The 14904-nt window shown below is 43.1% G+C and overlaps 1 protein-coding gene across 4 annotated transcripts; it reads left to right on the top strand.

Moving 5' to 3' along the window:
* Positions 1-508: 508 nt before the first annotated feature.
* mios (missing oocyte, meiosis regulator, homolog (Drosophila)) lies at positions 509-14363 on the top strand. Of its 4 annotated transcripts, none has more exons than XM_086217760.1 (12): positions 509-612; positions 1109-1978; positions 2152-2645; positions 3429-3523; positions 3721-3975; positions 6449-6618; positions 7417-7482; positions 7574-7732; positions 9371-9523; positions 12261-12465; positions 12720-12849; positions 13571-14363. In XM_086217760.1, exons 2-12 carry the CDS (start codon positions 1160-1162, stop codon positions 13659-13661), a joined length of 2637 nt encoding a protein of 878 aa, XP_086073886.1. In that variant the 5' UTR covers positions 509-612; positions 1109-1159; the 3' UTR covers positions 13662-14363. The 4 variants fall into 4 exon arrangements, with proteins under 4 accessions (XP_086073886.1, XP_086073884.1, XP_086073887.1 ...); XM_086217758.1 differs by having other exon boundaries at positions 9368-9523; XM_086217759.1 differs by having other exon boundaries at positions 587-681; positions 9368-9523.
* Positions 14364-14904: the final 541 nt, after the last annotated feature.

Here is a 14904-nt window from a genome sequence, read left to right as displayed (position 1 = left end):
ACCCCCCCCCCCCCCTTTTCCCTGAGTTCCTGGCGATACAGGGAGGTCGATCATTGGTGATAAATTAGAAAAATCTAAGTTACAAATTGTACATTACACATATTATTAAAGTTATCACTGTACTGGTAATTTTCCCTTGTCATAAATAATCAGACGCCTCTTTCAGAACTTGGAGAATGATGATTTCATGCTGCATTCATTTTGTAATTTTACCTGTTGAACAAGGAGATTGTCTAAATGTCATGCTAAAAAATAAATGTGACTTTTAACATAAAAAGACAGATGAGCTGCATCCTACTACACATGTTTTGTCCTTAATACGTATTAGCAGTTTACAATTAGCCGATATAGTTAAGAAAATGTCCCAACTCACTAATCACTTGTCAAATGTTCAAAATCTTCTATTATGTGTTCGAGTATCTAAAATACTTTCTTTACAACCCCATCCCACAGTTTGGTTACAGCGTCCTCTCGTGGTAAATGGCCGCCAGAGCTAAACCTCGCGTCACCGGAACTTTGAAGAGCTGGTGGGTTTTTTTTTCCACACGACGGACATGTTTTGGTGTAACACAAAACAATAGTGGAGCCCGAAGTTGTCGCTGTTCAGCATGTGTACGTCAAATTTACTCGCTCATACTGTTATTATGTGTGTGTTTCAAGTTCCGTGGCATCGTTGATGCCGTAAGTAGGCCAGTTTACCGAGTGTTACCGGTTGCTAGCTACATCCGCGGGCTCGAAACGGTGATGTTTTAAACTCGTCCTTCACTTGCATTAGCATTAGCTGAGGTAATTTAGCATGTCAACAAACCTGCAACTCATGTTTTAACTACTCTTAACACTTCGGCGTATGGAAATTTGCCTGCATACTCATTTTATGGATAAAGTGTTGTTAACTAGCTGTTAGCATGAATTTGCAAACTTTCCCCCCTACATTTTTCTCTTATATTTAGCGTTATATTTGCAACTAAAACGCTCTATAAAGTCGCATATCTTCAAGAGTGTGATAGTATTATTCAGAATGTAAGCATTCACTGCATTAAGCTGATCGCAGTGGTGCCCTAAAACTAATTCTAAAGTGAATATCAGAATTCATCTGTCTAATTTCCAGGTTGTGACCTGTGTCGAAGGCACCACAGAACCTTATAGCTGCTTCTGAACTATGAGTGGCTCCAAGCCAGACATCCTGTGGTCTCCCCACCACCCGGACCGCTATGTCATCTGTGACTCTGAGCTGGGACTGTACCGCATTGGACCTGTGGGCAATGCTGAAATCAAGGCTGGCACTCTGCCTCTCTCTGAAGAAACTGCTGCTACTTTACTTGCCATTAACTCTGACACCCCTTATATGAAATGTGTGGCCTGGTACCCAAAGCATGAGCCTGAGTGTTTGCTGGCCGTGGGCCAAGCTAATGGCAGAGTGGTGCTCACCAGCTTGGGTCAGAGCCACAACTCCACTTGTAAAGAGCTGGTGGGGAAAGAGTTTGTCCCTAAGCACGCCCGCCAATGCAACACTTTAGCCTGGAATCCAGTAGACAGCAACTTGCTGGCTGCTGGGCTGGACAAGCACAGAGCAGACTTCTCTGTCCTCATATGGGACATAAGCAGCAAGTTTTCACCTGAGGTGAGCGTTGCAGCCGAAAAGATTCGTCTGTCATCTGTGGATTTGGACTCAAGCACAGTGGTGACCAAGCCACTGTATGAGTTAGGCCAGAACGATGCTTGTCTGTCCCTCTGTTGGCTCCTTCGCGATCCCAAGCTGCTGTTGGCTGGTATGCACCGGAACCTTGCAATATTTGATCTGAGAAACACAAGCCAGAAAACTTTTGTCAACACCAAGGCCATCCAGGGTGTGACAGTGGATCCACACTTTCATGACCGCGTGGCTTCCTTCTTTGAGGGCCAGGTGGCCATCTGGGATCTGAGGAAGTTTGAGAAGCCTGTCCTGACACTGACAGAGCAGCCCAAGCCGCTCACTAAGGTATGATGCTAACTGTTTTTGAGGGGAGGAGCTAATCCTCTTGCTGTGTCTGGTTAAACTGGCTTGAAAATCTGGTTTTGAAAGCTTGTTTTGATTCCCAAAATGTATTTTGTGTATTTAACAAGTAGATGTCAAACGTTTTGTGGTTAATCTTTTTGCTTCCTCATTTTCAGGTGGCTTGGTGCCCAACTCGTACTGGATTACTGGCCACTCTGACACGTGACAGCAATATCATTCGCCTGTATGACATGCAACACACTCCTACACCCATCGGAGATGAGACGGAGCCCACCATCATTGAGCGGAGTGTGCAGCCCTGCGAGAGCCAGATTGGCAGCTTTGCTTGGCACCCCTCATCTCAGAACCGCATGGTGGTAGTATCCGCGGCAAACCGTGTCATGACCGACTTCACCGTGTTTGAGCGAATCTCTTTGGCGTGGAGTTCTACCACCTCTCTGACGTGGGCGTGTGGCAGACACCTGTATGACTGTGTTGAGGACGGGGCTGAAGGAGTGGAGAGTGTGATTGAGAAAGACATCGCCACTAAGATGAGGCAGAGGGCGCAGTCCAGGTACGGGCACGACACTGTCCAGGTGTGGAGGAACCACCTGCTGGCGGGGGGGAACGACCCGCAGCTCAAGTCTTTGTGGTTCGATCTGTTCTATATCCTTTACGAATATGAAGTGGGGGAACACCTCAGTGCAGTAGTCATGTGTTGATTTTTTTGAAGCAGTTCAGACATAGATAAAATAACGATTATTGGTGTTAATCAATCAGTCAAGGGTTACTGAGTCATTTTCAAACTAATAAATTGAACAAAGAAAGTGGGAGATTTAAAAAAAGAGATTTTAATAAGAAAGGTTGATCCAGAGACTTGAAGACCACTGGTTGTGTACTGGTTGCCAAACTGAATATTCAAAGAGGAGGAAATATTTTAGGACATAAAATCAATAAGACAACAGTAAAAACGTGATTAACTTATAAACGGCAAAAAACTGTTTTGCAAGCATTTTGCAGGAAAATTACTAAAAATAGCTTCAACATAGTTACAAGTATTTATTTTACAAGTATTTAATTAAAAATGAATAAAATGCAAATGGAGTGTAATGGAATATGACTTTCATTTTTCAATGATATCAGTTTTCAAATCCTTTTCATTGCATAATGTTTTATTGAAGAAGGGGACAATCATAGTTGACAAAAAAGAGTGGTTAGATATTTGAGGGATGTACTTTTATAGCTAAAATCTTAAAAGAACTGTCTCTTCTTTACAGATAAAATACTTCTTTTTTTTTGCAAGGACACAAAAAACTGTATTTAATTCAGTAGAGAAATCTGTTTAACTTCCATTTGTCGAAATTAGAACGTTGTGAAACTTAAACATTTATGTCCCCTGTTACACGTTGCTGTAACTGCAACATCAGTTCTAATTCCTATGAGTGTCACATATGAAGCAGTGTGCAGAGGACATGGAGCTGAAACTGCAGGGGAACAAACAGTGTGTTGTCTACTCGGGTATCAAGAACATTGTCAAGAGCAGCTCAGGTAAGGAACCTGCCATGTTGATGGTGTGACATTCATTCAGTCTAGTTTATGGAAGCCACATGTCAGACTGAGTGTCCTTAGTGGTGAAGAAGCATATGAACATTTGTATTCATTTTTTATTTTCCCAAATATGATCCTTTATTATGGTGTATTTGCTTATTTAACTGAACGAAAATGTCTCCTCTGATGACCACCAGGCACCACAGAGAGCCGCAAGTGCTGGAGTGGCTCAGACCGTCAGACAGATGTGCCGAGGTACCACAGCGAGGAGCGCAGCCTCACCCTGCGGCTCTGCGGCTGGATCGGCCGGGGTTCCGACACTGATGCTGAACCTTTCCTGCGTTCACTGGAGCAGGAGCGTGAGTGGGAGAGGGCTGCCGCTGTGGCTCTGTTCAACCTGGATATCCGCCGGGCCATCCAGATCCTCAACAAGGGGGCCACTGCTGATAAAGGTGAGTGCTGCAGCCCTCTGGAGGGTGGGAGGGACGCTGTCCACTCACAACACCTTTGCCTCCAGGTGGGAGATCGTGATTTTGTGTCGTTTGTGTGTCTGGATGTCGGTACGATCCTGCAAACTCTACACATGGTGGAGGAGAGTCGGAGCCTAGAGGAACACTTCGGTTTTTGGCAGGAGATGTTGGATTTTTAAGTCACTTTCTTGAGGTTTTTAGGAAAGAGCATCGTTTGACATCGTTATTAATGTCACAGGAAACATAACATGGACCTTAGTGAAAAAGAGGCGGCACAGTTCAGATAGGTTTGCAAATATTTACAGACATACAGGATGGTTTCAATTGTGTGGTTTTTCTTTGAAGGTTGCTAGTTGTTAGGTAGTTGCACATGTATCATCATTTGTAATTTTAACCACCCTGTTGGTTAAAAATCCTGTCAAACAAGATTAAAATAGAATTGAAATTAAATGAAATTCAACTGCCTTTCCCCTTGGATTTACAACACATATTGAACTTTCTCTGCTTATTCTGCTTTGGGATGTCATACATCCTGTTTAAAAATGAAGCAAGCAACATTTATTCCAGCCATTGCCCACTCATGTAGAGAACCTGTCTTTTTATAGAACAATATGGCACAAGGTTCACATTAAACACGAACCAAAATCTTCAAATCAAATGAAATTAAGATCCGAAGGAATTCCGACAATGCAACAGCAGAAGCCTTTCTTCCCACACAAGGCTCTCCCTGTATCAGCTGCAGTGCTTTTCACACTGGGTTTAATGAAAATGGAGTGAGAGGGCAGTTGTTTACACACCTCGTCTTGACTCAGAAAAATGTCATCAATGTAGGTCAAACATTTTTCTGCTGTGTGTTCTAATGAGTGTTTCCTGAGCATGACTGATGGGGCGATTCATTAGATAAGGTGTGTCAAACAAGACATCTCAGCGGTTTTCCCCCAAACAGCAGCTGTGACTCTGCAATTCCTCACACGCAAACTTCTAAAAGTTTGTTTGGAAGTCTTTCTGGTTCATTTTATTTATTTATTATTTTTTAACATCTCTAGGAAGGCTGACCCCGATGAAATACTTTCCTCATTGATTAGTACTTGTCAGTCAATTCACTAGTTTTAGTCAACTTGGGGCATCAAAATGGTTTTAATTGCAGGTCTGAGACAGAATGTTATAAATAGCACTGTGCTATGTTACCAAGACATACAAAACCATAATAACCGGAATTAATGACACGAATCACAAAAGCAGTCATGATTGGGAAACTCACAAGGTGACGATGATGAGCTTTTTTCTCCCTCAGCTCTGTTGTTTACTGGATTTACACTAAAAGCCTCTGATACGACGAATGTGAGGTTGTCAGGATTGATAGAATGCAGCAGCAGCAGCTCCTGCATGGCAAAAGCTGCAGTAGTGACTAAAGAAAAAGTTCACCCTCAAAGCAGATCTGGAGGAAATGGATCCGCAACCTTATAAATGTGGGTCATGTGCAGATCGCTTTGTCAGCACGCAGCTCAGCGGGACCTGCTGGGGCTGTTGGCGGGGAGCGGTGCAACCTTGGCAGCTGTACAGAGTAATGCTGGCGGCTTGGTGAAACATTCAAATCACTGAGAGGAGATGCCATTTTGCACCAGACTAATATTGTAACTTGAAGACTGATTTTTGAAGTATGATCTGTAAAATGATTGGTTTATATTCAAACCATGAACGTGGCAGGTTTGCATGAGATCAAGATACCGGATTTCCCCAGGTAACTCTGATGCCATCTAAGCTAGAGGGCACTCTGGGAGCCGTAGCGCCACCGAGACATCTCAGCTTCTTTCGTTTCGCACAAAAATATTCGTTTGATGTCCTCAGAGTCGGACCTAATTCGAATAAATTCAGATTAAGTTCTATTATCATACCAATGATGAGACCAATCAACCCTAATAGGAACATAACCTCCTTGATAGAGGTCACCACGTTCTTACCTCTGTTAAGGTGAGATGACATCACCCAGGCACTTGAAAGTTCTTTTTTTCCTGTGTTAAACAGATGCCCCAAAAAATGACTGGATTCTTCCTTTGCTCAGCTTCACCCCTGCACCAAGATTTTGCATAATCCTCCTGACAAGCTGTGTCAACCTCCTTACCTGCTTGCTGGAGGTTAAAGCACCTCATAGGATAATTACATTCTCCAGAATAAAGTCAAATAAATCCCCAAAATAGTAAAGTGAATTATGTGTGGTTATTAGGTTCTTCCCTCCTCATGAAAATAACCTGCCAGCTTGGTCTGGCGAGAGCATGTACAGCCCTGTTTAAAAGCAGTGCCTGTGGTGAGGAAACTATTGTTCAACTATAGTGACATCACTAGCTGACAATTCTCTCTGCGCTCTGTCTCTGTGGAACCTTCCGCTCCAAAGTGCTGCACTTAAACGCTACATATAGCACATAAACTTGCTTCTCCAACTTCTTCCCCGTCACAGGTGACCTGAACCTGAATGTGGTTGCCATGGCTCTGTCAGGCTACACCGATGAGAAGGCCTCCCTGTGGAGGGAGATGTGCAGCTCTCTGAGGCTGCAGCTGAAGAACCCCTACCTCTGTGTCATGTTTGCTTTTCTCACCAGTGAACCCGGAGCCTACGATGGCGTGCTGGTATTAGATCTCTCAATATCATAGACTCTTGAATGTTTTATTTCAAAGTTGGTGAATAGAAAGAAAACCTGACATTTTAAGTATGGTAGTGTTTCAGTTGCCATTTCATTACGTCTTTTTAAAATTTCCTCTACACAGCGGTGAATAGGGAGGTAATACTCATCCAGTCTCGGTTGGGAAAATAAGCAAAGGAGAAGAGATGTGTTTAAAATTCCTTCAGCAGCAGTGTAACTCCTAAAACAGAAAATGAACCTGTGCCCAGAACATACTTTCTGCTCTTCCCACCCTCAGTTGCATCAGAATTTGGCCACAAGCTGCTGTTACATTTATTTAGCTCTTTTGACCTTTCACTGTCCAAAAAGGATTACTCCACACAAGAACATTTAGTCTGTAGCGTTTCCTTTATTTCTTGCCATCTTGGCTCGTAGAATTAGAAAGGTGTAAAAAAAAAAAGAGAGAGAGAGAGAGAGAGAGAGGTGGTTTTCTGTAAAACTGTGTTTCGAAGAATAGGAAGCGGAGATGCAGTGAAGCAATTTTTCATTGTTCACACATGGAAAAAAAGTTGGAAAAGTCAGTGAATTTGAAAACATAAATTTTCAGGTAAACGTAAATTTTTTTACCAGGTTTTTCTGTTAATTTTTTTTGTGTGTGTGTTTTTTTTCCTCAACAGTGGGGGAAAGTCATGGAATTCTAATAGACAAATGTGTATGAACTAGTATTTTTTTCCCCTTTTTTGACTCAGAAATGTTCATGAGACACAAAGAGGTACTGGAAGTCAAATAATGTTCTCTATTTCAGTATGAGAGCAGCGTGGCTGTGCGGGACAGAGTAGCCTTTGCCTCTATGTTTCTCAGCGATACACAGGTAATTTGTTCGTTCAAGATTTTGCTATTTTGCAAGTTTTTTTTTTCTTTTCCCCTTTACCGACTAAATCTGTCTTTTCTGTTTCGTGCAGCTCCCTCGTTACATCGACAAACTGACGAGCGAGATGAAGGAGGCGGGCAACCTGGAGGGCATCCTGTTGACAGGGCTGACTAAAGATGGCGTGGACCTAATGGAGAGTTACGTTGACCGGACTGGAGATGTCCAGACTGCCAGCTTCTGCATGCTGAAGGTATGCAGATATAAAATACAAAGAAATGCCCAGTAATTAAGGTAATGACATTTCTGCTGTATCACTGTGTCTTTGTACTGATTTATCTCATGTTGTTTGAGTGGACAAAGGCCGCATTTTCTTCCCCTGAAATATGAGTCATCATTTGTTTGATGACTCATATCTCAGAAGCGTATACAAAAAGGCAACTGATCAAATGCGATGTTGGGGGAGTAGATAAAAGTCCTCATGATATAAACTTCATTGTTTTGCTTGTGGGTTAGTGTGGGTTACTGTACTGTAGCTAGCATGGCGGTAGCATCAGGGAAAGTGTGTGTATGGATATCAGTGGGCAACTTAGCTGATATCACTTCCAGAAGAATGTAGCTGAGAGCTAATCTGTTCTTCCTCACCCACATGAAAAAGAGAGGCCTGTCACTAAATCAGGGGTTTTGATGTGTGGGCCTGAGCCACTGCACGGCTTTTGCCTGACAGAAGTCATTTCATGTCACTTTCTTGGATTAAATAAATGACCTTGCTCAAACTGAACAGTGGGATAAGAACCGTGTGAGAGGGAATTCCACTCTGAAAAGCCCAGTTGGACATTTTGGTCAATACCAGTGTGAATATTACCCAGTCTGTGTAAGAAAATACGAAGCCTTCATTTGATCATCTGTGGATTTAAGATAAATGTTCAGGTATTAGACGTTGTTTTATTTATTTTGGAATTTGTACTCATATAAATCTTTATTATGGACATAATGTCCACAATTTAGATTCAACTATTTTTTGAAAATAGTTTTTTTTTTTTCCCTAGCAAGAACTGTGGCCAGTTTGAACTGCTCTAGAGAGCGCTGGAGCATCGGTGTTCCTCAGCTTTGCATCACTCTGTATTCTCTGAGCCATGAACAGTTTTTGTTGTCCATTTAACTCTAAAGGAATTGATTGAAATGCCTTTTGGAATTATGCACCAACCACATGCTGTCACAGTAGAGAGGCTGAAGACACTGTAAAGTTTTGGGACATTGGGTTGTCGCCATTAAGGTTGCCAGGCAACCAGTGGGTTCAGTCTCATAAATAATGGACAGATATGAGGGTGGTATCGATCCTCTCATCCAACTCTTGGCAAGAAAGCGAAAAAATAAATAAATTAAATGCCAGAGTATATCAAATAAAAGCAGAACTGTCGGTTCCTCCTCGGAGAGATCAGTGCACACGTTTATTTCCAAGATGTCACAGCTAATATTCCTGATAAAGTTACCGTGCCCTAAAACAATATGTGCTGATGCAATTGTTTCCTTGAAAAACTAAATAATTTGAAGTTGCCGAACAGGTCTGCAAACTTTCAGCGGGTTCGGGAACGACAGTCTAGGTGTGCTGGATTTTTCCTGTTCTAACCTGCTTCAAAGTTGAGTGCTGCAGTGTGCAGGGCATCCATCAAATATGCAGTAAACCTCAAACACATATACTCAAACATGCACACATTCCACCTGCAGGATGGGTGCAGGAAGAGACACGTAGGTGAGCCACCTCGAAGCAGGTCAGATCGTAGTATTTGTTTAATTACACTGTGGCTATTTGTTATTGTGAGCACCTTCCCCCCGGCATCACTGAACAGAGAATGTGAACTGGGGTTAAGACATGACCTCTTCCCAGCAGGGTTCTCCAGGTGAAGTATTGAAAGACCCTAGAGTTCAGTGCTGGATTGAAAACTACCGCAACCTGCTGGATGCATGGAGATTCTGGCACAAACGAGCTGAGTTTGACATCCATCGAGGCAAGCTAGACCCCAGCTCCAAACCTCTGGCCCAGGTAACGGATCGCTGCAGTGCTGAAACTTGATGTAATTTGATGATAGCTGATGAGTTCACGCTGACATAAGTCTAATGCAGTATATAGCAGCTCTGCGATGAATCCTTTATGAGGGTTATAGTGTTCAGTTTTTATTGAATCTGTCTGACAGACGTGTTGATTTATGGCCTCCGCTGAGGAGGCGATAAATCATTCATGTTTGCAATGTATTTGTTTGTCTGTTAGCAGGATTACAGAAAAAACTGACTACTTTCACCTAACTTGGTGGAGAGGGGTGCCAAGGAAGAGCCCATTCAGTTTTTGCAGGTTTCACAGGTTGTGATTTATGATGTTGCTGAAGCTTGCTGAGTTATACTGAGGAGACGTTCCTAATATTTTGTCAGCTCCAGTTTAAACAAATGGAATGGACAGAATATCAGAGACACGTCTCTACACCGCCAGTACAGTTCAGACTTCACATTGCAGTACTAATGAAGCATGTATAGCAGGGCCGTGTATTTTGTATACTGCCTTAGTTTGATCTCGGCGCACCTGTTAAATAGGCGTGTTGTGTGTGTGTGTGTGTGTGTGTGTGTGTGTGTGTGTGTGTGTGTGTGTGTGTGTGTAAAAGGCAAGAGGATGGCTTCTCAAAAAAAAAAAAAAAGGGTTTTGCCTCTTCCTGTTTATGTCATAGTACATTTATTTCAAGTCTCACCATTATTTTTACTGCCCTCAGGACTTAAATTGAATATAATTCCCTTAGAACACATTTTTTTGGAAATACATGATTACAGGGAACAAATTCTAAATCCCGGAAATAACGTTGGGTTCTCTTGTCTCAAAGTCGACGGGTTTCCAGATTAAAAACCTGAAATAAAGCCTGTGGGTAACCAGAGCTGAAGATATTTTAATGTCTTGTTCTAGCACATGAAACATGTCAGTAAACGCCACTCGCGAATTTCGACAATTTTAAGGATCTGAAAAATGGAAGTTGTTCGCAAGAAGAGATGGTAGGTGGTACTTCTTGCGGACATCTTCATGCTGAAAACGAGAAGCGTGAAGCCAGTTGTGACAAATCATGCCTCCGCTGTGTAGTTTGTTGAATGCGTGATGATTGCTTTTTACTTCTAGTGATTGCAGTAATGCTTCACTAATCATAACAGTGTTGTTCATTTATTTTTAAGATTGTCCTGCTACAAAAACAAAAACTCAAATGTTTTGTATGACGCAGAGCATAATTTCAGCTTAATAATAATTATCCAAATCGCTTTGGTTGAGGGAACCCATGGCTAACAGTTGGGTTGGCTTACAAAAATGAGCCGTCTCTCCAGCCCTCTATTGTTTTGGGGAAAGAATATTGCAGTGCCTGTGCTGATATGAAGAGACATACTTTTGGTCGCGATGCTGTAGGGCATTGTCAAAGCTGCTTGCCTTGTTTGCTGTCTGTGCTAAATGTACTAATTACTATCCTCATAACAAAATTGGGCGCTTGTTCTTTCCACTCTAGCTCAGGTAGTTTTTGCCAACCAATCTGAAGACGATGTCAGCTGAACCCGTATAACCCACAGCTCTGCTCCCTTTTCAAACCTGTGTTTTAGTTCGCGCAGTGAAGAAATCTGTTCCACACAGTGCACATACTGTACCACAGGTCAAATCAGTCGCGTGTGTATGGCGCAGTTAAACACAGTACAGCACTGCATTATGCAAAAAATATGGAAAACACTTTAAATAACCTCTCAGGCTACATACATGACCCACTTGGTACCGGTTTTTATCCACACACACACACACACACGCACGCACGCACAATCTAAAGGGTGTGTTTTAAGACTGCTTCTAACTTCACTTAAGAAGTGTAACAAAGCGTGCGCTGAGTCCACCTCTGCATCACTTCTTCATCACACTTTGCTGCTAATAGCAACAGCAAAACTGTCTGAAGACGTTCATTGATAAACTCTCAAGTGCATCATTTAGTGTAGTCCATGTCTTCTCTGTCCAGCCGTAACTCACCTATCTACAAACACTTTGATCACTGTTACCACCAAACCACGACACTTCCAGTTGGGCACCACAGCTTGCCTACATGTGTTGATGGTAATGCCTGACTACTGGTGTTTTAGTTTTTTGGTAGCTCAAATTGGAAGATGACATGGATTATACTGGATGATGCACTTGAGGTTTGAAAACGCACAGTTTTGGCCATCAGTTGCCATTGGCTTGACGGGTGATAGTGGTCAGTCGTCACTAGCCTCAAGCTCAGCATATGTGGCTGGCTCTGTTGGTATTCTTGAGGTACAAAGAAGTAATGCGGAAGCTTCGTGAGCAGAGGAACCCATTTTGTCAACGGAATGATTTCAAAACACGGAGCAGATTTCAAATCGGCAGACACTTGCAGTTGAACAAGCAGACACCCACCTGTCTTTTTGGGAAGTCCTGCAAAAATGCATGAAAGTAATTGATCCTTGGGAGATTCATTAATTTACCTGTCTTTTTGGAGTCTGGCTACAACAGGAGGCTTTATAAAGCCTCACACTAAAAAGGTTTTTATTGGTGCTGCAAGCTGTACTTGGTACATTCTCCCTGCATCTGCCAGTTCAGTAATCACAGTTCAGCATGTTGGGATTATTGCAGTATTATCTAACTCTTATCTCACTCTCCCCTTATAGTGAAACCGGGACAGCTGGTGAGCGTGTTTGTTTTTTCCTTAATGTTCACTCGTCCTTATCAAACGACCTTTGTGTTTGTTCTCACACCGCAGGTGTTTGTGAGCTGCAACTTCTGTGGGAAATCCATCTCCTACAGCTGCTCAGCGATGCCTCACCAGGGCCGAGGCTTCAGCCAGTACGGCGTGAGCGGCTCACCCACAAAGTCAAAAGTCACCAGTTGCCCAGGTTGCAGAAAACCGCTGCCACGCTGTGCACTCTGCCTCATGAACATGGGCACACCTGTTTCAAATTGCCCAGGTAATCTGGCCTGTGTTGACTATGCTGGCAGATGATAAGCTCATATTTCCAGAAACAGCCTTGGCATTTTGGAAAATTTTATGCGACTATAATGAACAAATGAGCATTTGCAGGAGAAGATGTGTGGACTCTGATCAGCATTCAGGTGCAGCGTCACCTGAAAGCCCAGTAGCCAATCAGATGTGCTTATTGTGGTGCCGACGACATCGACAGTCAGATTTTATTGATAGTTAATATTCATACTTTTTTGGCAGGAACAGGGAAGTCTGACGAGAAGGTGGACTTGACGAGGGAGAACAAGCTTGCTCAGTTTAACAACTGGTTCACCTGGTGTCATAACTGCCGTCACGGCGGCCACGCTGGCCACATCCTCAGCTGGTTCAGGTGGGAATGTCACTGGAAACACATGACTAGATCATTTAATGTGCATTTTCGGCAAGTTACTTTTAAAATACAATGTAAATTGCCTTTTAGTAGTTACTTTCATTTGAAATTAGTTAATTACTTACATCATCTGTATAAAGATATGGTTACTAACCATTTAAGTGATCTTGAGACGGGAACTGTTTTAATTTTTGAAAGATTTGACTAAGGAAGCATTCATACTTCACACAAATCAGCACCATGGTGTTACTTTTGCATCGTTTTGTTCCACGTATTGCAATTAGATTTCAGCTAAATGGAAGTAATTCCAGTTCCTTAAAACCTTTGTAATCGTCTCCGCTGCTGTTTATAGTGCAGTCCCATTATTGAATCTGCCTCCAGATAGTACTGCAGACCCAGGCATGACAGCCTTGTTGCAGGGCAGCAATCTTCTCAGTTCAATAATGATTTTCAGTGAAAAGAAACTGTGTCTTGGTGGTGCATTCAACCTGTGGCACTTCAAACGTGAAAGATCTGCTAAAATGTCTTGAATATCAAGCAGTTGGCGATCATAGATTAACTCGTTACTCTTTACACTGCTTGCATTACTTCCATCAAAATAGCAGAATACAAGTTATTAACATGTACTTCTTTGTTGCCATCACCAGACTGTACAGTGTGCTATTTTTCCTTTTTTTTTTTTTTTTTTTTTTTTTAACCGTTGGGTGTCCACCTGTTACAGAGACCACACAGAGTGCCCGGTGTCGGCCTGCACGTGTAGATGCATGCAGCTGGACACCACGGGGAACCTGGTGCCCTCAGACAGCAGCTAAACAGGAGGAATCTGTTTGTCTGTTGGAATCTGAAGCCAAACACCAGCCTGAAGCCAACCAGTGCAGGTTCAGTGCTGCACCCGTCGCACCAACAACTGGCCAAGGGACTGAGGGTGCCAGTAGTGTCCTTATCTGAAGTGGCTGCTTGAAGAGAAAGAAATACTGTTCAGTTCTAGTCTAGTGAATGTAACATTGTAACAGAGCTCAACATCAAGAAGGGATGCAGCGTGAATTACTGATCTAACTGAATGAACGACAGAAAAGGGAGCAAATGCAAACTCGCTGCTCTGCAAATGAAAATCTGAAATCCCACTCAGGAGAATTACTGGAGGCTCTGCTGTAATCAGCCTCTCTCAATCTAACCTGAATCAGGCTTTTGTTTTTATTGTAATCTATTAAAAGAAATCAAATGTCCACTGATACATCAGCTTGTTAAAGATGTGATCACAGGTGCCAATATGTCTGAGCTCTATTTTGTGGCTTGTGTTTTTAACACGCTCTTTAACGTGTGTGTGTTTGTCTTACGAATGGATCTTCACATACCTCATGAAAGCATTGTTTGGGGGTGAAGGACGGTACCCTGGGTGATGGAGAGTAGCGCACAATAACACACTCACTTGCTTTCTTCATGTCTCTGTGCCACTCTTCATCTGGCATTGTGCAGGAGTGTTTCCAGTGATTTTTGGGGAGAGGCTGAGGAATTGGAGGGGGGGTGGGGTGGGTTTGGGTAGGGGTGGGTGGGAGGGTGCACATGTATTCACCAGCCCACTCCAGCCCTGTGGTCCATGAAAGACGTTCCCCAGAAAACAGCAGCTGCTCGGCACTCTGACAAGACCCTCCAGATTGTTCGCCTTATAAAGAACCTCAGCTGCCGGAACACTATTGACTCAAAGAGAGGGCGAGAGAACAGACAGCCTGAGCCCTGTAAACCCCCTCCTACACCCTCTGACAGACTCGCTCTCTCTTTCTTTCTGCCTCTCTCTGGTGCCCAAATTGCACCCAAAAACTATGCATACCAAACATCAATCCAAGGATGGGTGCCGTCTGTGGGGGGACGGCCGTGTGTAAGCTGCATTGTAATTGGGATTTCTCTCTTTCTTCAACACCCTCCCTGCTCTGTCACTAACCCAGGGAGGCATTGTAAGTGAGAGGCGGCCTGCACCAGAGCTGGCTAAATCACTTAGTCATGGAGTAGGGAGGAGGAAGATGTGGGGGGGTCCAGAAGCTACTGTATGCTGTTATT

The sequence above is a fragment of the Aulostomus chinensis genome, chromosome 11 (genome assembly GCF_037954235.1).
Source record: "Aulostomus chinensis isolate RoL2024-O1b breed Wild chromosome 11, RoL_Achi_v1.0, whole genome shotgun sequence".
NCBI lineage: Eukaryota > Metazoa > Chordata > Actinopteri > Syngnathiformes > Aulostomidae > Aulostomus > Aulostomus chinensis.
Note: the sequence above shows the minus strand (reverse complement) of the source record. Positions and strands in the feature narration are given on the sequence as shown.

What these genes read in the sequence shown, in the direction of transcription:
- mios (XM_086217758.1), top strand. Translation starts at nt 1,160, where the DNA reads ATGAGTGGCTCCAAGCCAGACATCCTGTGGTCTCCCCACCACCCGGAC. An exon ending in TGGTTCGATCTGTTCTATAT is followed by an intron (nt 2,646 to 3,428) that starts CCTTTACGAATA and finishes AGTGTCACATAT; the next exon opens with GAAGCAGTGTGCAGAGGACA. An exon ending in CCAGCTTCTGCATGCTGAAG is followed by an intron (nt 7,733 to 9,367) that starts GTATGCAGATAT and finishes ACCTCTTCCCAG; the next exon opens with CAGGGTTCTCCAGGTGAAGT.